This window comes from Opisthocomus hoazin, chromosome 5 (genome assembly GCF_030867145.1).
Source record: "Opisthocomus hoazin isolate bOpiHoa1 chromosome 5, bOpiHoa1.hap1, whole genome shotgun sequence".
NCBI classification, from domain to species: domain Eukaryota; kingdom Metazoa; phylum Chordata; class Aves; order Opisthocomiformes; family Opisthocomidae; genus Opisthocomus; species Opisthocomus hoazin.
This window is the reverse complement of record NC_134418.1, coordinates 43,423,783-43,450,551: the sequence shown is the minus strand read 5'-3', so window position 1 is coordinate 43,450,551 and position 26,769 is coordinate 43,423,783. Positions and strand designations below refer to the sequence as shown.

Below are 26,769 nucleotides of genomic sequence, written 5' to 3'. Positions count from 1 at the left end.
ACATTAAAACTGCATTTAAGATACATAAGAGAACGTGGACCCTAAAACAGTGCTGAAAGTGTTCTTTCAGGGAAGTGTATGCAGCCATGGTGGTGGCTACTCTTTCATATTGGCACTAGTGATCTCCTGCACTTAACTGCTGTGAACAGCTACAGCTTGGTGGTTATCTGAAACTAATAAAATACATCTTAGTAGCTGTCTAGCAGGGTGCAAGAGCTGGAGATTATTTCAACATGTAGCTAGTTTTATGGGCTGAAGTCAATTTTGTGCAGGCCTTGCATGATAAAACTTCTTTGTAACTTAAGAGTACTTGAATACGCTACTATTTTGGATTGACTTCTAACATTTATGTATAGGGTAAGAGATGGGTTTACATCTCTTCAGGTGATCAAAAATGTACGTTTCTCTCATTGGATAATCAAAAATGTACAACTATATGGCTGGTGCTTAACAGTTACAATACATCTCATCTCTTTGTCTGTATCATGTGAATCAAATAGATCAGATTGTTCCATGTCCATAGAAAGTGATCATAAAAACTATAATTGCAAATGCAGAGGGACAAGGGACATCCAACAGAGACTTTGTAAATTTTGTCGTCCATGAGCTGTCAAAACCGTCATCTGTTATAAAATTATTGCTTCCAAGTACGTAGACTCGTCCACCTCTTTTTCTCCTGGCCACTCACAAAGTAATAGACTGGTCTGGTTTCCTTATAAATTATGGTTGTGGTGATTGTGTGGGGAGAAATGTTGAGAGGGACTTTAGATTCAGCCTGCCTCTCTCTAACCGCGAGTATTAAATAATGCCTGTCTCTTGAACCACCAGTATTAAATAACTGAAGATAACATCTTTCCTATCTGAACTCATGCTAGGAAAGAGATTAGCTAGAAGAAACATTTAAAGGCACTGTATGACTAAGTAGTTTCCCTGAGTGACAGCTTTATTCCGAAATGTAGCCAGAAGGGAAGCTGATTATTGAGCTAAAAAGTCTTTCTGCTCCTTCAAGGAGACCCAGTGCTGCAGCTGAAGATAGACACTTCTATTGGGGTTTTTTTTGCCTTTAGTTTTATTGTTGTGTCAGCACTGGCTGTGATTGCCTTTGGATGGTCATCGAGTTTCTAAGTTAAACCCAAGTTTGAATCTCACAATCTTTTATGCCTTCTAAGTCTGAATAATATTCAGATGTTTTCAGATTAGTTTAGCTTCTCTGTCAAACTTCCAGGGAGCAAGCACCTTGATGGCCCAGCTGCCTTGCACTTCAAGACTGGTATTGGCTTATATGTACTGAAGCATGCTGTCTCCAGGGTTTTAACTGCCGTGTACCGCTCTTAATGTCCCACATGATTTGTGTGGTGTGGCTGATGTGGAGCAAGTGATGCACATATACGATAAAATTAATTTCTAGACCATTACCGCTTCACTGATAGATGAGTACAGGAAATATACCATCTCCCTTGGCGGGGGGGAATAACAAAATCAATATGCACATCTCCTGGAATTTCTTCATTCCTTTTAATAGCCTTGCCAGAAACCCCAAATGTTCTACTTACCTGGCTCTGTTTTTAACTTTGCTGGAAAGCAAAAGCTTTCTTAAATAGCAGTTTACAGCTTGTCTCATCCCCTGGTTGTCTGTGTTTTGCAGTTCTATGTGGAGTACAGATGTCCATGCATTACAGTAATTACTGCATTTAAACATAAGTAGAGTTTAGCCAGTAACTTTCATTGCTTTGACATAGTTTTTGTTCAGTTATTGATGGTTTTCAATGACTCTTCCATCTGGGACCAGACTCATAGGGCCTGACTTCCTCCATGCTGCTTGAAAAGATTGAAGCGATCTAAAGTAACTGTATGTAGCTGAAGATGCTGTTTAGGGTAGATTTATAAGGTGTTTATAAAATGGACTGCAACTGAATAGGTCACGAACCAATAACTAAGTAGGTTGCAGCTGAATTGCTAGAACTGTGTTCTCTGAAACAAGAAGGCTACCAGAGTGCTATGTGAAAGGTGTGCAAGATACCTGCCTGAGAGAGGACCAGCCTATAACAAAACAACGCACAGCTGGAGATCACAAAAATTATTTACCTTGCCAAGACAATGTTTGGTTTTTTTTTTAAAACAAATAGGTCTATTGCAAACACTGTGCTCTGTGACAAAACCAACAATTCATTCTACTCAGCATATAGAGGCTAGTAGGAATATATGCATTGCTAGTCCCAAAGTCCCTGTATGCCCTACTAAGCCTTTTGCAAGGTTCATTGTGGCTGGATTTCATACATCGTGTGGCCAAGCCAGCATCTTCCTCTGCCTACCCAATGGTTTTGGTTTTTGATGCTGAATATATTTGTAGTGTTAGATTATAGTCTATGATAAATATACTTTTTGTAAGTGCTGTATGAACTCATCTTTCCCCAGTTGTAGTCTGTCAGTTTATAAAACACAGGCAGCCAGCTGCACCTGTGTGGAGCCTCCTTGGAGTCAGCAGCTCATTTTGGGCACAGCAGCATCCTTATATGTTGTAAATTGCAGGTTAGACTATGTGATGACCGTAAGGTTATGAGGTTATAATTCAGCAGTGGAGTCAAAGGCATGAAGATGGGCTTAAGAAAAAGAAGTATAGCTACTGATGCAAAAGGGAAAATGAGAAAGAAGTTGTATGTGTGGGAATGAATGGAAAAGTTGAAGCTGCAACCTTCTACTGCTTAGATATGTGGTGGGAATGCTTGCACGTATTCTGTTTCTTGCTTGTGAGGGTATTTGATAGTGAGAGGGAACTTAAAAGAGCTTTTAGCTTTATGGCAGTTCTCCATAGAATTGTAGAACCTAATGAGGAGGAAAACATTGCTCAGATTTGTCTTCTGAACGTCGTATTTACAGCTTGTCCATATTTCATGTGTACAAAGTAGTAGTTAAGCTTGGTCTGCTCTCACTGTTGTAGTGCTATTGGAATTGGCTGTTTGGCGTTTGGAAATTAAAGGACACAGCAGCAGTCATTGATTTTAGGAATAAACTTGACCAAAGAAAGTGAATATAAAGAGAGGAGTGAAAAGGCTCACAGAAAGATGCAACTTGTCCTTCAGCTCAGCAGTTGAGAGGAACTCGATCGGAAATTGTTAAGCATTGTAGTTCTCCATCAGACAAAGATGCCAGTCCTGTCCTCTGAAGATCAACGGCTTCTGATCTGGAGACAGAAACTGGCTTCTGAGCCCCACGTGCTGTGGATTGGGTGCTTTTTTTTTAAGTTTATAGGGGTATTAAAAGCCATCTGACAAACTTCTGTTACTTGATTGTATAAGGGAGATATCAAGAATTCTTTTTTGAGCAAAGGCTTTACAAAAGGGTTGACTATGAAGAGCATAGAACATTTTGGGGATTAAAAGGAAGATCTTTTCAGAACTACTTTTCTGGCTGTGTTTCTTCTCCTTTGAAGCACTGTGAAATGGTGCTGTGTTTAGTGCAGTTTGGACAAAAGCATTTGTTTCCAAACTTCCACTGGTCAAAACTATAGCTACTGAACCTAATATTAAAATAATTTCAGATAAACAGAGGAGGAGTTCTGAGAGGAGAAACAAAGATCTCATATATGTGTCAAGTATAATTTTTCACTAAGTTAAGTAGATGTAGTTCTAATAAAAGAAAACTGTTTGTTTTTTTGGGGGGAGGACAACTTGTTTTCTGAAAATACAGAAGAAAACATTCCAGAAGAATTTAAAACTGTTAGAATATACCATGAACAAAAGGGAAGCACTCAGTGTCAGTATAGCAAAACATGAATACTTGAGTATGTGGTGAAATTTCATAGTTAACACTTTGTGTTTTATTAGTTAATGTTCCTGTGAAGGTGATGGAAGTACAGGGCAATCATCCCCTCTCCCCTTGCCCTGTAAATGCATATTTCAGCTTTCTAGTTATTTATATGCCTATAACAAAAACATATTTTTAGCAGTATTGATAAACTGTGGAAATACTGTATAAAGTTACAGCTTCTGCATGAGGTTATAGAGACACTGGAAAGCAAAACTACATTTTTCTTTCTTAAAACGTGTGTGGGGAGATGTCACCTATGTAACCTTGAGAGTTTTTTTCCCCCCCTCTTACACTGCTCCCATACTATAAATGAAAGTACAGTGTTTGGAATGCACAACAGAGTGGAAATCACAATAAACAGCAGCATCTCTTGTTTTCTCTTTTGTTCTGTTTTTAAGATTTCAGTTGATCTTCATATCTGCTGCCTAGATTTTGCTCAGCTTCAACAAGCTAACTGACATCATCATTGTTCTCCTCCATCTCTTACTCCTCTTCGTCCTCTTCCCTGGCAACACCATGAGATTCAATGTTAAAGATCTGGCTTCGCTGGCCAGGCGACCATCAGGTTGTTTTGACAAGGAAGGAAAACTGAAGATTTGCAGAGTGGTCAGGGATGAAAAATTGATAGGTAGAAATGACTTGTACTGACAACTACCTGTGGTTGATGCGCATGTTTTCTGCAGTTGTCAGCTTACAGTTTCGCTAATCACACACCTCAGAGTTTTCAGTTTTCTTCGTTACTGATGCTTGAGTGGTGCTAAATACCCTTCTAATTAAAGAAGTTTAAAGCCAACTCTTTAGTTTGCTCAAGTTTTCAAGTTTCCTTTGTCATATATCTGAGAAACAGTACTCGGTCCTTAACATTATTTTTTCCTCTGAAGAAAGATTGTTTTTTACTACTGGTGATTGCTGGTCACCAGTCATTAACTGCCATGTTTTAAAGCTCAGATGCCCAGTTCTTCAGGACCTCTATCGCCTTCAAAAACTGTGCTCTTTTATCATTATAGATTTTCCATGGCTTGCGTCCCACTTCCTTTTGCAGGCTTCTTCAGGCTTTTATGATCATATTTTAAATGTCTTTCAGTTTCCAGTAAACTTGAATAAATGTCTGTTCCCTTGGTAGTTGTTAGGAAATAGCTCCTGTTTAGCTGTGAAATCAGTCCTTATACAATAATTTCAGCAATGGCAGATGTTTTATTGTCACTTGTCTCAGCTGATCTTCATTGTGATTATATTTACTTTCATTAGGAAGAAAAACAAAACCCAAAGCCAGCACAGATTCAGTTATGGTAAGGGGGTGAGAAAATTTTGTGCTACATTTTCAGAATATCTTATACATTTTCTAATGAAAAATAGCCGGAGTTCCCTGTGGAGGATGCAGAAAACTTCATGGACAGAGTACTAGTGAGCATCCACTTCTGGCTGCTTTGGGGTTCCTCAATAGGATTCTCTCTCTGTGTTCTCATCGTAGGCGGCACATCAAGCCCCGTTCAGTGAATATCTGATGTTTATGATGATGTTTTGTATTTTTCTTCACTTAGGAATACACTGAGTGCTAATACTGCTGCTAAAAACCTTAGATTGACCAGAGACAGACCCAACATTCATCTGGCCCAGTATCATGGGCTATCTGTACTATGGTCAGTGGTGGTGGATTCTAGGAAAGTATTTAAGAAATTATGCATGTGTAGGATGTTCCTGTTGCCCAGTAAAACCTTCTGGCTCCCCGCAATCAGATTATGACCCCTTGAGAGAAGGGTCATTTCTCTCAAGGCATTTTGGTCACTGTATGTACTAACCACTGATAGAGCTGTCATTGTTAGTCTGACTAATTTTTGGACTTGATTATTTTTCACACTTACAAGGTAGTGACTTTCCCAATCCTATATAAACATATTTTTTATTAGAAAAAGCTGCAGTGTGAATGTGATAGCCTGCCTTCCTTCTGATGCCCACAGGTTTCTGGAGGACGGAATTTAGTTTCAGCAGAGTCCTGTACTTGTACTGTAAAACAACTCAGATCTGGTAACTGTTTAGGTTTTTAATTGGTAGATGCACGTCAATTTATATTACATTCCTTTCTGTATTTTTCTTGCACTTTAGTAGGTGTGGAAAGATCCAGGAACTTCCAATTCCTTTTCTAAAAAAAAAAAAAAAAAAGCATGCTATAACTGAACACAGTTATTGTAAGCCACAGTGCCTGTGAGTGTAAACCTTCCACCTTCTTGCAGGAGAAAAGCTATTCCGATTTTTCAAATGTTGCCTGCTGAAACATCTTAATTGAAATTATCAAGAGGGAAGGAGACTTTTATCTACTGTAACAAGACATTCCCCTGGTCAATATTATGTCTCTAGTGATGGCCAGCTTTGAGGGAAACACAAGTGTTCCACAGGGGCAGCTGTGGAGTAACGTGGCCTTAGGGTACAGATGTTCTTTCAGCTCCCTAGCAATCTGAGGCTGTCTGCTGTCTGGAGACGTGGGGTTTCAGGTGCCCTCTTAAAAATACACAAGATGTAGTCTTCTTTAAAAGTGTTCCTTCCTCTGTTAGGAAGTGATGTAGGGTTTGTCTAAAGACGTCACGTTTGTCTGTGATATCTGTATCTGTAATAGGTATATGTATCTATCTGTATGTATGGTTATATACACAAGTGCTTTTTTAAAAAAAGAAAAATGATGCAATTGAAAAAATGGCTAGTTTAGGAAGAATAACTTTTTAGAGTTTTCTGACCCACTTACCAGCCCTAAAGTTCTGAAACATTCCCTGTTCTTAAAAGTTTGATTGTGAGCTTGCATGTGTGTATAAACACAAATATGTTGTTATTCCCATCAGTTAAGCACTTTTAAAAAGTGTAATAAAATAGTAATAGTGAAGTGACTGTAAATACTTAGGTCTCATTTACTCAGTTTTTATTTTCTGGAAATTATAAGCTCAGATTGGCATGTTCTAATCTAAGTGGAATATTAAGTGGTTTGTGTCTTAACAAGGATTATATTTCATGTCTTGAAATGATGGAAGCAAAAGCTGTGCCGTGCTAAAGTGGCTGTTTCTGGTCCTGTATGAGGAAGAGAGGAAAGCAGAGAAAACACAGTTGAGTGTATGCCGCAGTCACCAATTCTCTCAGCTGCAAAGTAGAAGAAACCTTCTGGGAAGTTATTTGGCATTTAACGGCATGTTGTACGTTGGCAGCTGCTGAGTGAAGCTGGCTTTTTTTTGGTTTTTAATGATTTTCTTTTCTGACCTTTATAACTAATGCATCTTCTTTAAGAAGCATTTAATGTGTGAAGACAAAAGATTGTTTTGATTAATCTCTTGCCTCTTTGCATACAGAACCAAGAGAGAGATGGTGCGGACTGAAAGGAAATCTGCTTTTTCTAATGAAAAATAAGGTAATTCATTTTCCTACTGCTTTTCTTGATGTTTTAGTCTAATCTGTAAGAACTTGTGCTTTTCGGGGAAAAAAGTAAATCACTATTATTAGAATGGTAGAAATGAAGAAAATCTATTGTTTGCCTTCTAGAACACTAGGTATTCTTCATGATATCAACATCCTTTAGGTGAATCATAAATAGTCTGTGGCCAGGTTCTGCTCATGACATACTTGGGTCTAAATCCAGAATTATCCCACCAAATCCACTGGAATAATGAAAGCAAAATCTCAAAACTGAATGAGGTATTATGGTAATGTTCAAGATGCAATTTCAGATCTCTACAGTTTTTTTTAGTGTGGTTTTATAACTATATTTGTTATGAGGAGATGTTATTTTCTCTTGCTTTGTTGTAAAGAGCAATTATATGCCTAAAATGAAGGGCCTATTAAAATAGGGTCAGACCCTGACACACAACGGAAGTATTGCAAGAGCTGCTGAGTGCTCCCATTTGCCATTGGCTTTATTGGGAGTTGAGGCCACTCATCCTCTGGAAGGAACAAGCACTTAGTGTGGAATTGTTCTTTTTCTTACCATTTCTGTCTGATTTTATGAACACTGCTTCTGTAGTTGCCTGAAAATAGCACTGGATTGTAAAGACTTATGGAGTAGTAAGAAGCTCGAGATGCTTACCTGTTAACAGTAAGTATTTTATAATTGGCTCCTAGGATTTTTTCTTTATACTGTATGGGCCAGCAGTTGGATGGAAATGGTAGTACTGCTTGACAGATTGTATATTCTGTTTGAAAGATTTTTTCAACGTGATGTAGTGGCTTATTTTAATATAGTGATGAAGTGCACATATGGTGTACTTTTAAAGCAGTATTTGCTTTCAAAGCACTGTTCAGGAGCATGTGATAGATTTCTGTGTGTATGCAAACAAAATGAGACAGTATGATGTAAAGGTTTCTCTGGCCTGAGTTTCACATGGCTGCATTCCCCTGGGTGGTAAAAGGACCAACAAGTTTTACGAAGGTGAAAGCAAGCTCTTGGCCACCCCTTTGTTGCACCTTCATGCATTATCATTCTGCTGTATGACTTGCAGGAACTATTCTTAGTAAAGGGCTTTAAGTTTCAAACTGCTCTCTTCTACTCCATGTTCCTCCAAGCGTCCGATTTTCATGGGAGCCTCTGGCATTTTGTAAAACAGTTCCAGGAAATACTTTGATAAACTTTGCAGCTCTGGAGAGAGGAGTAGGAGAGTTTTGCTGCAATTAAATGTAGCTATCTCTTTTGCTCTGGACATTGAGAAGTAATGTTGCTATACTAGAGGGTTTAGTGTGGACTGGTATTCCGGTTCATATGGTGTGTTGGTGGTTTTCTTTTTTCTTTTTTTGGTGTGTTTTTGTTTTTTTTTAATGTGTAGATGAGGTGCACATGGATAGAGTGAGGCAATCTTGGTTGGACCAGCAGATAACCAACTCTCTAGGTCCACTCAGGCTGTTCAGAAGCAAAGCTGTATTTTGAGAAACTTGGAGCATGAGACACAAATTAATAGCTTTTTACTGAAATGATTGAGGCTTGCAGTAAATAAATGGGAATTCCCCTTAAAATGCTGTGGTTTGACTGAACCAGTTAAATAGGTGGATGATTTTTATCTCTATCTAGGTCAGTGCTAGAAATCTGCATCTCATTGTGGTTTGCTTGTTTAAAGTAGTTTTCAAAATTTGCAGAATTTATGGAAGGAACCGGGAGATCTGACAAGTTTTAGCTTATCAAAAAGTCTGATTTGATTAATGTAAAAGTGTTTTCAAAAGGGTTTTTTTATCAGGTATTTTCTTTGATTAGGGAGGTCACAATAAGACAAAAACTTGGAAGTTGAGGTTGGACAAATTCCAATGATTGCAGGATGATTGGCCACTGAAACCCATGTGGTGCAATATGGTGGGTGGTCAGTTTAAAATGTCACAACTTACCAGGCTCAGTACAGAGACTACTGACTGATTAAAGGGCTGTGTCTTACAATAGATCAAACTAAATGATGTAGCACTTCCCAGTCAGTTTATATCCTAGGAATTTGTGCAACAGTCATTTTCAGAGGCTTCATCTGTTGGGTACTGTGAAGGAAAGCATCTTTGACAAGGACAGATCTCTTTTCAGTCTCAAATCCCTGTTTCAAGGGATGCAATTTATAGGTGTGCTAAGCAAAACCAAAGCAATTTGTGTGCTGTGAGGACAGAAGGGAATATACCCTGTTATATACCCTGTTTTTCTGTTTGCTTCCCCCCCCTCCCCTTATCTCATGAAATGAACAGGCATCCCGTCTGAAGCAGATTCTTGACATAGGAAATCATAATCCGAATTTTGGGAGTGTAGTTCGCCAGTATAATAACCAAAAATAGTCTTATTGTAAAAGTTGTTAAGTATCTTAAATAAACATAGTTGCCAATTTTCTGCTTTTTGATATCCTACTGAAACCTTTGCTAATTCAAGTAATGTAGTGTGTGAAAGATGTGTCCAGAACAGCGCTGATGAAGCCATGTTCCTATTTTTGTTGCTGGAACCTGACTTGGCTTATAGCTTGACATGGAAGAAAAGTAACTGATTTTTTTTTTTTAGAAGCTCATCTGAATGCTGAACAGTTAACTGTCTTGAAAGGAAGACTTATCTGCTGCTATTCATTAATTGCTGTCAGTGTCACGTGCATGTCTGCATCTACAAATGCTTATAGTTTAATGACAGACTCTCATTCTATTTCAAATGTGCATAAATTATACTACTTGTATAAGAAGAATCTTCTCTATGAAATTGGAAAGGATGCTTCCCAACTTGTCTGTGCTGTAAATCTGAAGTAGTGTGGCAATACGTTTTCAGTGTAGGGAAGAAAAGTCATTTATTCCTCCACTTTGTCATTTTTGGATGCAGCAGAATAACCTGTTAGGCATCTTAAGGACACCTGTTTTCCTTGGTGTAGGAGTGGAGTTGGTTATTTTGGACTTTGAGTGGGCTAAGAGGTAGACCTACTTCTAGGCTTGAAGCACAGTCAAGCATGTGCTAGTGTTAGTGAAACTTTCTTCCATTGTAGACTTTAGTGTCGTGTGTGTGCTTTTGTGGGATGTGGGTAGTTGAGAGGGTTTGCGTTTTGGTGGGTTTTTTTGGGGGGTGGTTTTTTGTTTGGGGGTTTTTTCCTCCCCAGATTGGTTGTTGATGGCAAAGTTAGGGTAGTGAGGGGTCTGCAGAAGGGGCCTCTCTGAGAAAAGATCAGGGGCTCTGCAACAGACCCACTGCAGGACACGGCTGTGCCCATCAGCAAAGCAAGTGGTGCCTCTGGGAAAAGGTATTTAAGAAAGGGCACAATGCTGCACAGCAGTGAGGAAGTGGGAGAAACAGCCCTGCAAACACCAAGGTCAGAGACAAAGGACAGGAAGGGTCTGCTCCAGGTGCAGGAACAGACATTCCCTTGCAGCCTGTGGAGGAGACCATGCTGGCATACACGGATATGCCCTGAATGATCTGCAGCATGTGGCCGGCTCATGCTGGAGCAGGTCCTTCTGGAAGGAATAGTAGCCTGTGGAGATGACCCATGCTGGCGCACAGGAAAAGCGTGAGGAGGAAGGAGTGGCGGAGAGGAACTGTTACGGACTGACCACAGCCCCATTCCTCACCCCCCTGTGTCATTTGGGGGTGGGGAGGAGGAGGTAGAGGAGTTGAGAATGAAGGAGTGAAGTTGAGCCTTGGGAGAAAGGGGAGTGGGAGGAAGCTGCTTTGGTTCTTGTCTTTGTTTCACCATCCAGGTCTATTTTAACTGGCAATAAGAAAAATCACTTTTCCCTGGGTTGAGTCTGTTTTTTATATGATGGTAATTTCTAAGTGATGACTCTGTCTTCATCTTGACCCACAAGCTGTTAAATTTTATTTTCTCCACCAGTCCTGTTAAGAAGCGGGAGTGAGAGAGCAGCTGGGTGGGTGGCTGGCAGCCTCCCAAGGTCAACCAACCACAGATACAATTCGCTGTGGGAACTGTGTGTTAATACTTTCCTGTGTGAGGTCCTAAAACCTCGAGTTTATGCGTGTAGGCTTTCTGTCTGCTTCCTAGGGAGTGGCAGATGTGTGCATTTGCATCCTATGAAACCCAGTCAGTATACGATGCTTTTGAAGGCGGTAGTTTTGAAACTGTGCTCCCTAAAGCTATGGGTAGCAGTGTGACTGGGCTGGGGAACCTAGTGCATGACAGGGCTTCCAGAGAGAAGTTTGACATCATGCTAATCTTGGAGCAATTCTTATGGATTCTAGTCCTAAGTACTTAAATATAGTCTTATTAGATAGCGTTTTCAAAACAGTTAAGATTTGGAACTAGAAAGTGATATGTGCCTCGCCTAAAGTATGTGGTGTGTGGGTTATTTAGTTAGATTCTACCCAATTCCAGCCTGGGAGGTACTTTCTTCTAGAACACGTTTGAGTGGGAAACGGGGAGGAAGAGGAAGACTGCTGGCATTTAATACGCATTATACACTTACGTGCCTTTTTTCATTGGCATAGAAGGGGACTTCTGATTAGAAGTTGCAGATCTCTTTGGGGATTGCAATATTGTGTACTAGTTTTGTTTTTAATTCCAGATTGGAATTTATAGCAATGGTATTTTTTTTCTGAAGAACAGTACATTTTTTTTCATTTTAAATGTCGTGCTGTGTCATTTCCTTGCTGTTTTCTGTTCCTAGGTCCTTCAGAATAATTTTCTGTTTGTTTTCTTTTCCCCCACAAGAAGTAAACAGATTACTTTAACCTTTCTCAATCTCTTTTAATCCTCCTGCCGATTGAGGACTGGGTTTCTTCCCCCGCCCCGGGTGTGGCTGAAAAACCTAAACTATATCTGTGTGAATTTGGAGTGGTTGCTACTAAAGTAAAGAAAGCTACCTAACCCATCTATGGTTCATTTTCTTATATACTAATATTCCCAAATGGTAATGCTGATACTTAGCCATTTTTGTAAATTACTTTGCAGTCTACACATAAAAAGACATACTAAAAAGTACAATTCTGTTTTTGCATCTCGGTAATAGCTCCAGAGGGCCCATTATGTTCTAGTGAGTAAATATTTTGACATTCCAACTTATTTTTGAATATGTATTTAGGAATTTATTTTAAAAATGGATTTTTGGTCAGTAGTATGTAGTAGATTCTCTAGGAGACTCAGTGTCTATTGTGTAAATCTTTCGTAGTTTGTGGTTTAATGATCCTGTGGAGGTAACCATTCCAACCCATTAGGGCAGTTTGTCCATGCACTGGCTCAATAAGCTTGTACTAGTTTTGTGTGTGCAAAGTTACCTTTGAAGACTTTTATGATGTACTGATTTTTAAAAATTGTCGTGTAGAAGGAAAGAAGTTTAGTTATATGGATGACTGTATTTAAAATAAAAGCTGTTATGAATGCTGAAAGTAAATCTTAAATCAGCAGCTATATTTCACACATAAAATTATAAACCTGTCTGTTTTTCTCTAAACAATGTTGTGGCAGCAGACTTGTGTGGCATGTTCATACTGTAGTGAATCTATATACTTGTTTCCTAACCCCATAAAACTAAGGGATTTATATTGAAGAAATGACAAACTTAACTACACAGGTGTAAATTGGAGTGCTATAATACACCTAATGCCAGAGAGAATTAAGTAAAAGGTGGTGAATATTTTGAGACTACTTACCTTTCCTTAATCCAAACGCACTGCTGAGCTTAAGGTACTGCAGACAAGATTAATGAGCAAATCTAAATGGTTGTGCTGTCTATAATTGCAACCTTTCTTGCAGTGTTTGTGAAAGCTCAGCATGTTGTTACAGCATTTATCACAAGTGTAATGTATTATTAACTGTTGGCAGAAAAGCCTCAAAGTAAGTTTTCAGATTGACTCATAAATCAACAACCAGAGAACCACATGCAAGGCAGAAATAATAGAATAATAACATACTTCTGAGATTCTGATGTGAATTACATTGTAAGGCAGCTGTGAAAATGTTATTCAGTTTTTCATGGCATAGCTGTATGTAACTCCTACCATAAAAATGTAAGAATGTACCAGTGAATCTTCTCTGCAGTCAGGCAGGCGTACACAGTGTATTTTCAGCATAGCTGTATAGATTTCGTATTTTCCTTTCCAATTTGATATCTTTTAAATATTTTTACAGAGAGAGCTTGCTTTACTTGTATTGAAGCTGTGGAGCTTTTCTGGTCTGTTGGACTATGGGGTTTCCTCTGTGTGTATGCTTTAGCATTCTGTAAGTCAGTGATCTCTCCAGGGCATCTTGAAATAAAAATGTCTCTTCTGGCTAAGGATGTACTTGTTATAAACCATTTTTCAGCAACGATTTCAATTTTCTAGAGCATGCTCTGTATCGGTTTAAGTGTTAAGGTCTGAGCAGCCAGAATAAGTGATGCTGTCCTGGATAGCATTGCTCTGGGATTGAATGTCATTGCTGACTTTTTTGGCTAAATACTACATGTGTGATACTGGTTATGACCATGTTTTTCAATGTCTGTAAACTGAGAAGCAGATAAGTGAATCTGTCTAATATAATATCTGTTCAGTAAGTTTCAGTGCAATACATTGTTGCTGTGTTGGTAAGATTCTGATTTACAGTAGAAAGTGTGCTAAATAGAGAAGAAAGCAGAAAATGACGTAACTGTGGCATAGGCAGATCTGGAAGCTGTATCACCCCTTACATGGCTTGGAAGTCTTAGTGTGTTTCTGAGCATTCTCAGCCTCACTTGCGTGTATTTCTGTGTGTACTTAACTGAGATGTGGGTTGTCCACTTACTGTTTGAATGAAGTTTTTGTGTGTGTGTATATATATAAACAAGTATGTATTTTGTGTGTACATATATATAACTGCCTGATATTTAACTTATGTATATGCATATGTGTGTATACAGGCAGTTAAGAACTCAGATGAATTTGGTTGTGTTGAGAGAGGGGATGTTGCTATGTGGGCTTTTTAACTCGCTTTAGTAAGGTATTGTGTCCTGTTGCTGTAGTCATGCATTCAAGTCGGTGTGAGATCTTGTAGAAGTTTAATGTCCCTTACTTACGCTGGGCCTATTTTTAAATAACCAGTTGTGTTGCTCCTTGTGGTATACTATAAAGACATTTTAGAATGCTTATTTTTTTGCATACCTTATTTTAAATAGTAGACTTATTTTGAGATTTCTTGATGTTTTCTGCCATATTGGATTTGAAGAATGCTGTGCAGAGAACTCTATGCTAGTTGAGTGCTGTAACTCTGGCCTTAAAACCCCACTAAGCATGATGTACGTCATGCTAGTGTAGTGTTAGGAGGGAGGAGGCTGCTGTCTTCACACTGCTCGTGAAGAGATAACGTGGGGAGCATGCAGTTGTCTGGGATAGTTGGGGCTGAACAGTAAGTAGACAAGCATAACCCTGATTTCTTTAGTAGCCATTCCTCTGAAGCACTTGTATGGGTCTGGATCAGCACTACATTTCAGCAGTCCTGCAGAGCACTGCGAGCCCAGTAACACCAGAATGCAATGTCTCCTTGGGGTAGCAAGGGCACACTGAGCTTTTGTTACTGAGAATCTGTGTGATACCACTAAGGTATGTGTGCTGACTGTTGTTGCAGTCTACTTTCCAACAGTACTTGAAAATGCAATTTATAACCATGAAGAAATAAGATTAATTATTTGCTCCTATTTTTGCTATAAACTGAAAGGCTTCATATCTTTTTTTTTCTCCAGTTTAACAGGACCCTGGCAAGCCCTACTGCCTTTTTGCCATCTTTGAATGCCTCATTTATCTTGCTGCTTTTCCTTCCTGCCTCCAGATATTACTGACTTGATCTTCAGATAGTGAAGCCCTCTCTTCCCTTCCACCGCTGTTAGAAGCAGACCTTTATTATAACCTGTGCTTGCTTTGATAATTCCATTCCGTCTCCTGGTTTTCTTCTGTGTCTACTTTCACCTCTTGCTTAACTTGTTCCATAATGTCTTCCTTTCCTTTAGCTTTTTCATGGCACGTGCGTGCTTTATTTAATCCTTCCTTTCTCGTGCCTAGCTGTCCTTGACCTGCCTGCTTCCCCAGCCGTGCCCATTGCTCTTTGATATCTGAAGTCTATTACTTCTTTGCTTAGTGTCACCCATTGCATTTCCATCCCAGTATCTTCCCTAGTCCTGTTGCTATCCCTTGCACTCTACAGAACAGTATTTTACTAATCTCCTTTGAATAACCTCTTCCACATGAGAGCTGAGAAGCATCTCTCTTATTCATGCAACTGTCTGCCACTTCCAATGCTAGCTCACCTTGTGACTGTGACTCTATTTTCTCCTCGTCATTCTCAACTTCTTCTTTTGACTTTATTCTTTTGGGGAATTCATGATGTGCTGTACCTAGAGTTGAAGCCTAGATGAGAAAAATGTAACTTAAAACTGCATATTCCTCGGTACTAAATTGCATCTAGATCTGCCTCAGTAACTGTTTGTCCAAATTACGCTTTCATTTTGCCTTTCAGAGACCTCTTCCTGTGCATTTAGCCACAAATTCAATTTCAGTGGGAATCAAACAGCTGCTTAATCTTTTCTGTCAAGTTCTTCCTCCCATTGCTTTTGATGGCTGAAGCAAACATCACTTCTCTTCCTGTTACTTACACCATTTTTAGCATTGCTTTCAACAGGAATGTGTTTCTGAGTATTCATGTTCTGGCTATGTCTGTGTTTTGCAGATTCTTTTTAAGATAGACCACTCTTTCCATCTCTCTATCACCTAAAACTCTGGACTAGGATAATCTTATTTTGCATTTTCTTTTACTGAAATATCCTTCTCCTGATCTTGGGAAAGATGAGATTTGGTTATATCCGTTAGAGCTCTTGCAAAAATAATTATCCTAGGCTTTTTTTTTTACTGTTACTCTTTCCTTTGCATCTGACTCTTGCATCCTTCCTTTATAAGCTCTTTGTTTTCACTATGAAGACTTTTCCCAGTCTCTGGTACCCTACCTGTTCTTCTTTAAAGTTCTTCTGGTTCTGAGCTGTGTCCAGCACACAGTGCCTGCTTTCCTAGATCTGTGAAACCAACATGGAAGTACTAAAATGAGATGCTTGCTAGAAAGTCCAATCTTATTGTCTTCCTTCAAGTTCTGCCTTTACAAATCTTTTTTTGCGATGATGCTTACAAGAAGGTAACAATGAATATGCCTTTTTTTTTTTTTTAAATGTTCATTGACTCTCATGTAGTCTAACGCGGGCTTGCACGTCTGTGGAGTATAAACTCTGGCTTTCTTGTGGTTTAACACCGAAGTTCTATATCTATACAGTGAATGACGTCATAGGGTCCTGCAGTCCTTGATCTGCGTTTGTAAATGCTCTGGTGATATAGATAAACATTTAATCTGAACAAATCACTGAATTTGTAAGTTATCTCATGGAATTAACTAGGTTTTTTTTTATAATTGATTGTGTTCTCTATTTCTGCAGCAGTTGGTAAGTTATAGTTGCATAATATATGAATTGTATATGTTACGATTGCATAATGGCAGTAATCGAGCACCAGTTGTGTTTAGAATAGATAATTGTGTAAATAACAGTTTCTAACAAAAGGTTATAGAGTGTACTTGTGTGGTTCTGTCTTGGTTCACTGGCTCTTGCTGTATTTGGTGCTGCAATGAACCCTGTGTTGGTTCTCAGTGCGGGGTCTGGCAGATGTTTTCATTGGGCAGCTTCACACATGGCTGCAGAGTCAGTCCTGGGGACGAGCAGGCATTCACAATTTGAGATAGGTTTGCAAAATCAGTTGTCTGTTTGCTTCCATAGCTATTTTAGGAGACTTGGGTGACAGTTTTCTTGATGCAAGCTATGGTTTTTAGAGACGACTCTTACAGCTGCCTGGTTTTGGTGAGAGAAGACCTGAGAACTGTATTGGAAACAAAGGCTTTGAAACTCTGTGTGCAAGTGCTGAGCAGACACTGTGTAGCAGTCTCTAGCTGAGTAGACTGCAACTAAAATACTTGGCCATTGTGTCATTGAATATTAGCAATTAATGCATGAAAGAAACCTAGGGATAGAGGAAGACTAATAATACCAGTGGATTAATGTGCTACACCAAGAGACAACTCCTTCTGCAGTCTGTGAATCTGTACTGAAGGGAATCGTGGAAATGGTTTGTGTTTTGAAGTTGGTATCGACTGTAGCTGGAAGAGCTGCTTGGCCAATGAAACTGTTTCACTTCACAATGCATTCTAGTGAAGAGCCCCTTAGGAAGATAAAACCATATCAAACCAAGCACAGAATTGGCACTTTTGATTATGTAAATCTGAACTGGGTTATTCCTCCTAAGAGAAAATGTTGTGAAAGAAAAATTAATCTTTGAAGTAGTATACTTGCATTTCTTTAGTGCTAAGTGACTAGTATTCAAAGGAAGAACCCCCCCACCTCATCTTTAAAAGACAAAACAAGCAAAACAAACCCTCCCACCCCGAAACCCAATGGGTTGCATCACTTTTGTTCTGTATAAGGCAGTAAACCACTTTGTCAGGATACTGTTGCTAAACTCTTCCTTCGCTGAAAGGGGTCTGTGCCCGATATGAAGGATCGTTCGTGCTTCATTACCCTGTTCAATTGAGAATGTAGCCTGGCTGCCAATTTGTGCATGCTGGCTTTTCTATTGTATCAGTTTGTCTCATTTTAGAATATAACCTGTGTTTCAGTTGCTTTATATTTTGTTTATAATGGAAGTTGTCAGTAGATGGCAGCAGCTGTCTCTTCGGATAATAGTTTCAGATTACCAGCCAAATGAACATCTTGTGCTGATGTTAACTAATCCTAAGAAAAAACACCCTACTTAAGTTATTCAGTGAGGGCAAAATTTGCTTTTATTTTTGGCCTAGGGCAGCATTTTGAAGCCAGGGGCTGCTGATTAACCTCGGTTTAGATGTCTGTGAGCAGGAAGATAAGAGAAGAAGGGAAGCCAGAGGAATATATGTACAGTTAAGAGTCATCTTGCAGCTGCAAAGAGATTGATGCCAGCCAGCCGAAGAAATTTGTGGATAGAGCCCCTTGTACCATCAAAGATGATCTTCTGGCTAGTCTGTGCTTGCTCCACTATGTACTCATTAGTGAAGGCTGTCTTTAGTGGAAGGGAGGAGAGGAGCTGTGCATATGTGGGTTGGGGCAATCCCAAGCACAAATATGTGCTGGGGGAGTGGATTGAGAATAGCCCTGTTCATGAGAAGCTCAGCCTGAGCCGGCAATGTGTTGCTGCTGCCCAGAAAGCCAACTGTACCCTGGGCTGTATCAAAAGCAGCATGGGCAGCAGGTCGAGGGAGGTGATTCTGCCTCTCTGGGTCATGGGGGTGATTCTGCCCCACCTGGCATCCTGCATCCAGCTCTGGAGCCCTTGGCACAAGAAGGACATGGACCTGTTGGAGTGGGCCCAGAGCAGGGCTACAAAGATGATCCGAGGGATGGAACACCTCTCCTGTGAGGAAAGGCTGTGAGAGCTGGGGTTGTTCAGCCTGGAGAGGAGAAGGCTCTGGGGTGACCTTACAGCAGCCTTTCGGTGCTTAAAGGGGCCTGCAAGAAAGATGGAGAGGGACTTTTTACAAGGGTGTGGAGTGATAGGACAAGGAGTAATGGTTTTAAACTAAATTTACCCTCATTTAGATTAGATATAAGGAAGAAATTCTTTACAAGGAGGGTGGTGAGGCACTGGAATGGGTTGCCCAGAGCAGTTGTGTATGCCCCCTCCCTGGAAGTGTTCAAGGCAGGGTTGGATGGGGCTCTGAGCAATCTGGTCTAGTGGAAGGTGTCCCCTGGAACCAAATGATCTTTAAGGTCCCTTCCAACCCAAACCATTCTATGATTCTGTGATATGTATGTATCACACACACACACATCAGGTTGCTGCTCTTTAAATTGCATCCCAGGTGATCCTAACTAGCATTCCCCCCCCACCCCATTTGTTACTGCAGTGGCTCTCATTTTTGAGAGATGCCTGATTGATGCTGTATGCTCTCTCCCTTTAAGAAGTGAAGGATAAAGGGTTTTTCTGTTCTGCCCATATCCTTTCTTTTCTGCCCTTCTGAATGGGGTTGACATAGGAGGCTGTCATAGTTGCTAAGTGCTTCAGGGAGTGGCTGTACTCTTCTTGAGGGCCTGACTAACCCAGCTGCTGTGACTTGGTTGTGTTAGGGGTGAGGGGTAACTTCTGTGTGTCATAGTAGTATCAGCATGGGGATGAGCATGATGAGGACAAGGTCCTGGTCACACTGGGACCGGAAGGTGTTTGAAGATGGTGGTGGTAAGGGGAGGGAAAAAGGTCAGCTACATAGTGGTGAAGGGTAGCCGTGCTTCCACAGGTTCCTGGCTGTGCTAAGAAGAAATATGCTGGTTTTTATACCTGTCTCTCACTCTGAGATTTAATGAGATTTTCTTTTTCCCTGAATAAGTTGGGTGCCTCTGATTTATAAGAAAGGCTGTAGTGCTATTCTAGCCTCACATTTGGCTTGTCAGGAGCTGCTAGTCACTATTAAGGACAAAACAGTGCCTTCTTCAGTATTGTCACTCGGTGCTACCATTTACTACTCCCTTTCATTTTCTGACCAATCCTGAGAACTGTGCTGAATTCTCCACAGTGCCACCAGAACTTATTTGCTGAGTGATGAAAGCTAACTTTAAGTCCAGCATTCTAAAAGTGATTATGTGTTTTGCCAAATGTATACACTTTGCACTTAACAGCAGTGAATTTTATTTAATATTTTATCACTTGGTTGGTGAGGAAGATACTGAGAGTCTATAGCTTTGCCTTCAGCTTTAGTTTAGAGTCTCTTTTGTTGGCATTGGTAAACCACCTCAGCATGTACATCCTTGTTTCTGGGCATCCATTAATGCAAGCCATCTGCCCTTTATGGCTTTGCAGTGTAATTTTTCCAAGCAATTGGTGAAGGACCTTGTAAAACTTTTTTTAAAAGTTAATGTATGTTACGTTAATGCTTCTGATATCTAACGGGTTTGTGATACGTGACTTCTAAAAAAACCTGTTAACTCTTTACCTTCCTATTATTTTTTTATTTTTATAACTTTGTCATATTTTATTCTGCATTATAATTTCTACACATTGGTCCAGTACAGAGGAAGGACTTCTTCAACAGAAAGATTTGAAATCTGCTGTTACATCCTGATTGCAGAAGATTGGTAATACTGATCATAGGCAAGGATTGGCTAGGACATTAACCTAACTTTATTTTTTTAGTGTAAGTGAAACACTCTTTTTTTAAAACTGAAAATGTTGCATAGATTAATCAAAAACTTGTGCTTAATGATACTCTAAAGCTTTATGTAGTTTATACAAGTTCAGAGGAAGTGAAATCTGTAGCTGAAATCGTGCATACTCCATTTTCCTTTGTAGAAAGCAAGAAACAACGGCAGATCCAATAAATTAAAAAGAATTGCTAGGTTTGGGAGAATTTGGCTGTGTAGTTCTGTGGGTGGGGTGTTTTTTCTATTTTTTTTTTTCCTTAACTGAGATTTCTATGCAGCTGGCCTTTAGTTTGTTCTAGGTTCATTGAAGTTCTTACTTTGGCTCATCTTGACTGTTTGAAGAGTCTGCCCGATATTGAATGTATCTGTAGACTTTTACCGTTGACCTTGACTTTAGAGCAATATTTGTAAAGAATGAAACAGATGTGGAATGCAAAAGCTTGTGAAACAAAAATGGATATCTATGTACTGTTTCAGAAGGGCATAAAATCTTTCCTAATATAAGAACATTCTGAAATATTCCCATGAGAGAAGATAAGCCTCAGCATTACCAATGATGTCTCATTTTTATCGCAGCCTAACACACTAGTGCTAATGGATCAACTTTTTAGAGGATGACAGTTAATTCTATTTCTGTGAAGTGCATTGCAGATACTACTGCAGCATTGCACTTAAGTGACAAGCTCCGATGTCCTACCGGCTTCAGGTGGTTTGATTTCATTGGAGTACGGATTACAGGATGCAGCACTATGGCTGTGTTGAGCAGGTTTACTAGTGATTATGAAGAATCTGCAGCTGTTCACTTGGTCTGATTTTCGCAGGAGTTATTTTGATGATGGCAGCTTGTTGATGTGCTACAAAGCTGAGGTAGAAGGAAGAAAAAAATTTTTTCCTTTACAAAAAAAACTCAAATCCCTCCCTGCTCCGAAAACAGCGAGAAGCACACCACCATTTCAGAATCAGGAGGTGGAACTGCTTTTAGCTCACAGTCTTTGATTTTATGGATATCTCCTAGATACATAGGAAGGTTAAATAAACAGACTTAAACTCTAATGGGACATTTTGAGGATTAATGTCAATGTAGTCCAAGAGCATAATGGGATTCAGTAAGAGGCCAGCATGTTTAGTGTTTTAGAATGGATTATAGAGAAGTAAATACAGCATACAATCAATTTTTACTGATGAGATTTTCTGTGTTTGAGGAGCAAAATATTTTTAGCAATGGTCTGGTAAGTAATCAGTGTTACTTGGTCTGGGTTTTGTCAAAACTTTGATAGATTCCACTTTGCCCAAAATAATTTCAATTGCCATGTATGTCCGTATCAAGCAACTCCAAAGTTTATTAACAGGCTGATTAATTCTGAGACATATGCAGCAGTAAGGAAATATAATTTTTTTCTTTTCCTATAGTGAAAAAGGCTGAAAGGAGAGAATAAAATTGGGAAGAAGAAGCATTAGGATGGTATAGGTTTTCCTGGATGCATCCTTCCTCTTTTGACGTGTATTGAGCATTTTGTTCTTTTGGGAAAATTTTATAGAGACTTTAAGGAGTTGGGACTTATGTCTGGTATGCTGACACCTGGCAGTTGCGAGAAGCCAAGTTTTATTTTAGAATATTTTTTAGAATATTCCTCTGCGTTTCTCTTTAATGAATGTGACAACTTTTGTCAGGGTCATGGGAAGTACTTCTGTGTTCCCTGAGGTATTTTTCCTACCAGTTATTCATTTCTGATCCATGGTGTAGACATACATGGAGGCAACGTCTTCGAATTGATCCTGCAAATATCACTAAACACTTTGAAGACACATGTTTTAAAAATGGGTTTAAGGTATTGTTGCTTGCTGCATTTTGTTTTGGAATCTGTTTTTGCAGTTGCCAGTAATCATGGTATGGTTGTGTTAAAAAGGCAGGCAGGATCTGAGACTTTTTCTGATGTTAGCTGGAATAAGCTGTGCTGCACTTCTTCCTCTCAGTTTCAGTTAACTTGTATGTGGAAAAAAATAAACCATCTCCTTTCCATAAGTTAGAATATTAATGTTGTGAAGTAATTTTGGGGTTGAGAACTGTGCTGAGAAACTAGGACACAAACAGAATTCCTGTGGCAAAAAAAATTAACTCTCTAACAGTCACTATTAAAACTTAGGTGTTTACCTAGCCTATTCAAAAGATGTGAATTGAAGGAAAAAGAGTATGTGTTTGTATGCATTAACACTAAAAAAATTTAATTAATTAGCTGAAATGCTAAATAGTGGGTAGATTTGCAAGTGGGCAGTGATAGGATGAGAGCAAACAACCTCAAGTTGTGCCACGGAAGGTTTAGCCTGGATATTAGGAAAAACTTCTTCACCAAAAGGGCTATCAAGCGCTGGAACAGGCTGCCCAGGAGGTGGTTGACTCATCAGCCTTGGAGGTGTTTAAAGGACGTGTAGATGTGGCACTTGGGCATGTGGTTTAGTGGTGGATTTGGCAGTGTGAGGTTTATGGTTGGACTGAATGATCTTAAAGGTCTTTTCTAATCTAAATGATTCCATGATTGTATGTGTCAGCAAAAGCCTGAAAAACTGCAGCACTTTGTGCTGCAATCCAAAGGTACGTTGTCCAGCTTTGAATGTAAGCGTAGCTGGCTGGCTCAACGTGGTGGCAGCATAGCTGTCACAGCCTGATCTTCAGCTACCGGGTGTGCACCCAGAGTCCCGGGCAAGCTTGTGGGCTCGTGGTGGAAAGCCAGCTGAGCCCTCCGCCGGGACGGCTGCGTAGATGTGTCCTGTGTGGCACTGTATATTGATGCTACGAAAGGTAGGAGAGAAGAGCAACTGGGCAGGCTTCTGCCTCTCTGAGTCTGTGGAGGTGCAGGGCTTTGCTCTTTTTTGTGTGTGTAGGGGATCGGAGTTTGTTTTTTTAATTTTTGTTTGTTTTAGTGTTCATGGAGACAAATGGTAGAGCAAAAATCTTTATGAATCGCTGTCCTCTAATTTGCTAGGTGTCTGTCTGAGGCAGATTCCCTTCATGGCCTAGACTCCCATGACTGCAACCAGAGCTCATGGATTCACCTGGCAGTCTTTGATCCAGTCTGGGCAACACAATTGATATTGCTGTTTCTTCGTATAACAGACTTTCCTCTTGAGTTTCAGCCTGATGCTCATTCACACTTTGCATGCTCATAAACTTCACAGTAACTATTTTTAAAAAAAACAAATTACAGTTGAGCTCCTACTCTTCCATTGCTTTTAAAAAAACATATCCATCCTTTTTTTGGCAAACCATTAGCAGAACTAATAGCTTATTTTCTCGAATAAAAGAATAAAGATTTTCACTCCTAGTAGAGAAAAACTGGGGGAGAAAAAAAATCAGAGACGTTATTTATGCACACTTATCATAAAATGAATGCATGACTGTTTTAGGTATTCCAAAAACTTTAATAAAAACTATTGATTAGCTGATAGTGCCAGAAATGGCGAAAGGAAACATGTGAAATCTTGATCTGAATTTGGATTAAATTGTGTGTTTCTTGAAGACAGACACAAAAGCTTTGTATTTCACCTGAACAAATTTCCCTTGATGGTACAGGTAGCTACCAACCTGTTTGCTTGCCGTAGTCTATCACATACAGTGATGTAATGTTAAGCTTTAGAAAGACTGCATATAATAACTCTTAAAAAAAAAATATGCAGGGCTGGTTTTCCACAGCTTACGTTTTGTACGGTCTGGCTGCATTTGAGCCATGGAGCTGATTAAAGCTTTCTGGATACAGCAGTGAGCACCCAAACTGCATGTTTGTCCTGTAGGGGTGCATTTTAATTGCACCTGTTCCCATTCTGGTCCACTGGTGTATTGTATTTCTTTCCTTATTTATGGTTTCAGTCTGACTCATTTTCCGTTACATGGGGTCACATGTTGGTCTTTTAAGTAAGTTCACAGCTGAAGTGTTCTGAATTTCTCTGTTGGGAAGATCAGGTCTCTACATCATGTTGCCCTGTGCCCCTCCTGCCCCAATAAAATTGCTAGCAAAAAGGTAGAATGAGTTTTCATACCTTATTTAATAATGTGTCCTTGTTTATTCAGTTGTGTGCTATTTTGGTGTTCAGCCAGGTTGAATAAACACGAAAACCTCTTACTCTTACAGCAGCATGAGACCAGGAACAAGAGTGCCATGGACATGCACTATTTGCCTTTTTTTTTTTTCTTCATTGAAACTCTGATTTTTTTGTGTTTGTGCTTCCACATCCCCCTAATCCAAAGCAGATGCAAGTATTTTTTGTCTAAATGTGAGAACCGTCTATGCTTATAGCCTCTACATCACTATTTATGCATTTGAAAACTTAGTTCAGACTGCTGTTTGGAGACAAATATCTTCAGTTTCTTTCTGCTTGGTGCTGGAAATAAGTTGGATATGTGTCTGACCCGCTAATGCTAACAATTTTGTCATCTTCCAAAACTCAGAAGGATCTTGGAATATTTTTTAGAGTAATTTCTTTAGCTGACACTTAAATAACAGGGAATCATAGTTTTCTTTGCATATATGCAACTTAATTTGAATGTTTTCAGCCCCATTCCACAGTATTCTACACATGCTTTTCTGTTGAATGGAGGAATACTCTTCTAATTTTTTCCAAAAGAGGTTTTGAGTACACATTTTGATTTATACAAAGATAAATTGAGGATGAAGTGGGACTATAATTTGATTTCTTAATTGCTTAGTCTGTCTTTTGATTATATGCCTTATTCATCACCTTCCTTTTGGAAGGTGTTCATCTTTGAACGTCAAGCTCAAAGTTGAGTGAATATAGTGATCATTTCACTGCTCAGCTGTGTTCAGAAACCAGACATTTGTAGTCATACATCTTAAAACATTCTTCCCTGCTCACTGTGTAGAAAAACTTAGCCTGAAAGCAAGGTCTTACCTCTCATGAAGAAAGCAGCATGATTTGTGTGTAAAAATTACAGGGTAAAATAAGTTACCAACAGAAGTAAGCCTATGTATTCTAGAAATTCTTATTAAGGAAAAGTGAACTGTGCTTCCATGATATTCTGGTAGATGCTGCCTGGTATTTACTTCATCTCTTCCTGCTTATCATGAATCAGGATTGTGGAGATTACCCTGCTATAATGGGTTTATTGCTTCGCATGCCTCCATTGTCTCCCTGCCTCGTGGAAGAGGCCACTAAAGACGTGGCAGTTTTGCACCGATCTGCATTTCACCCCTTTAAGGTTGTTATTCCTACCCATGCCATTCTTGCTTCCCTGCAGCAAGGAGTTTCCGTTCCTGAAGGAAGGTTATAGGTTTAGTCCTGGTGCTAGATGATACCTAAATTGTGACTGCTATCTTCTAGGACAGTCCTGAGGATATATGCTGAAACTTGCCAACAAGATCAAAATATCTTTCTGGTGTAATGGTGGAATGATGGGATCTTGCTGATGACTAAAAGATGTCTAAATTTGACAAAAAAAAGACTAAGATGTCTGAATTTGACTGTCTACACCTCTTCCCATTTTTATGGGAAAGCTAAAATATCACCATCCACTCTTAAAATATGTTGAAACTTTGCCTGTTTAAAGATAGGAGCATATTCTGTTAAGGTTGGAAGTTATTTTTAGAGCTGTGCAGCTAAAAAAAAAAAGTCCTTGTATTGAGTCTTGTATGTGATCTTTGTTTATTGTTTAAAGTTTCCCCTGTGGAGGAGGAATCTCTAAATATTTAATGTTTTTCAAAAAAACAGGTGTGTGTTTTCCTCTCCTTACAACAACTAGTGAAATACGGAACAGTGTGAAATACCTCCTCAATGAAGTGTTGGTCTAAGATGTTGCTGGCTCCTTCTGCTTGCTTTCCAGTCATGCAGGAGTTCCAAAACCATAAATATTCAAATGTTCTACTTGTACAGGAATATATATATTTTCCTATCTGAAGTGAATAGAAGACTGTTGAAGGAAGCCAGCTCCTGCATATTAAGTAATGTTGTTGTGGCTTGTGAAATAGGAAAATGGAATATCTGAAACTGCAGCTTTCGTTTTGATGTATTGCTGGCTGTTATGCCTTTCAGAATTATAAAAGACATACTTAAGTGTGAATTGGAGAATAATGTCAAGGGAAAAAAAATGTTACTTTTTGGCGGTGGTCTAAAATAAATTAAACTTTAGAAATGTTCAGAGTCAGGTATTCCCGTTTTGATTCATTCCATTGCATTAATGTATCCCCAGCATTTTGTACCTTGAATGACCTTTTCCATTTCAAATTAAAAAAAAAAGACAGAAATTAGAAAGGCAAGGCTTTTTTTCCTTCTCCCATTCTGAAATAGGAACATTTTCTAGTCCAATAAGCAAGCAAACATCTACAAATGGAGAAG

The 26,769-nt window shown here is 39.3% G+C and overlaps 1 protein-coding gene across 6 annotated transcripts in view; it reads left to right on the top strand.

Moving 5' to 3' along the window:
* INPP4B (inositol polyphosphate-4-phosphatase type II B) overlaps nt 1-26,769 on the top strand; it is a 346,018-nt gene that overhangs the window by 36,405 nt on the left and 282,844 nt on the right. For 5 of the 6 annotated variants that reach the window (XM_075421031.1, XM_075421032.1, XM_075421030.1 and 2 more), the window contains exon 1: nt 7,140-7,195. The exons of the other annotated variant lie outside the window; for it this stretch is intronic. In XM_075421031.1, the coding sequence (XP_075277146.1) occupies nt 7,184-7,195 (12 nt within the window). In that variant the 5' untranslated portion in view covers nt 7,140-7,183. Of the gene's footprint in view, nt 1-7,139; nt 7,196-26,769 lie in introns of those variants that run through there. 6 annotated transcript variants of the gene reach the window in all.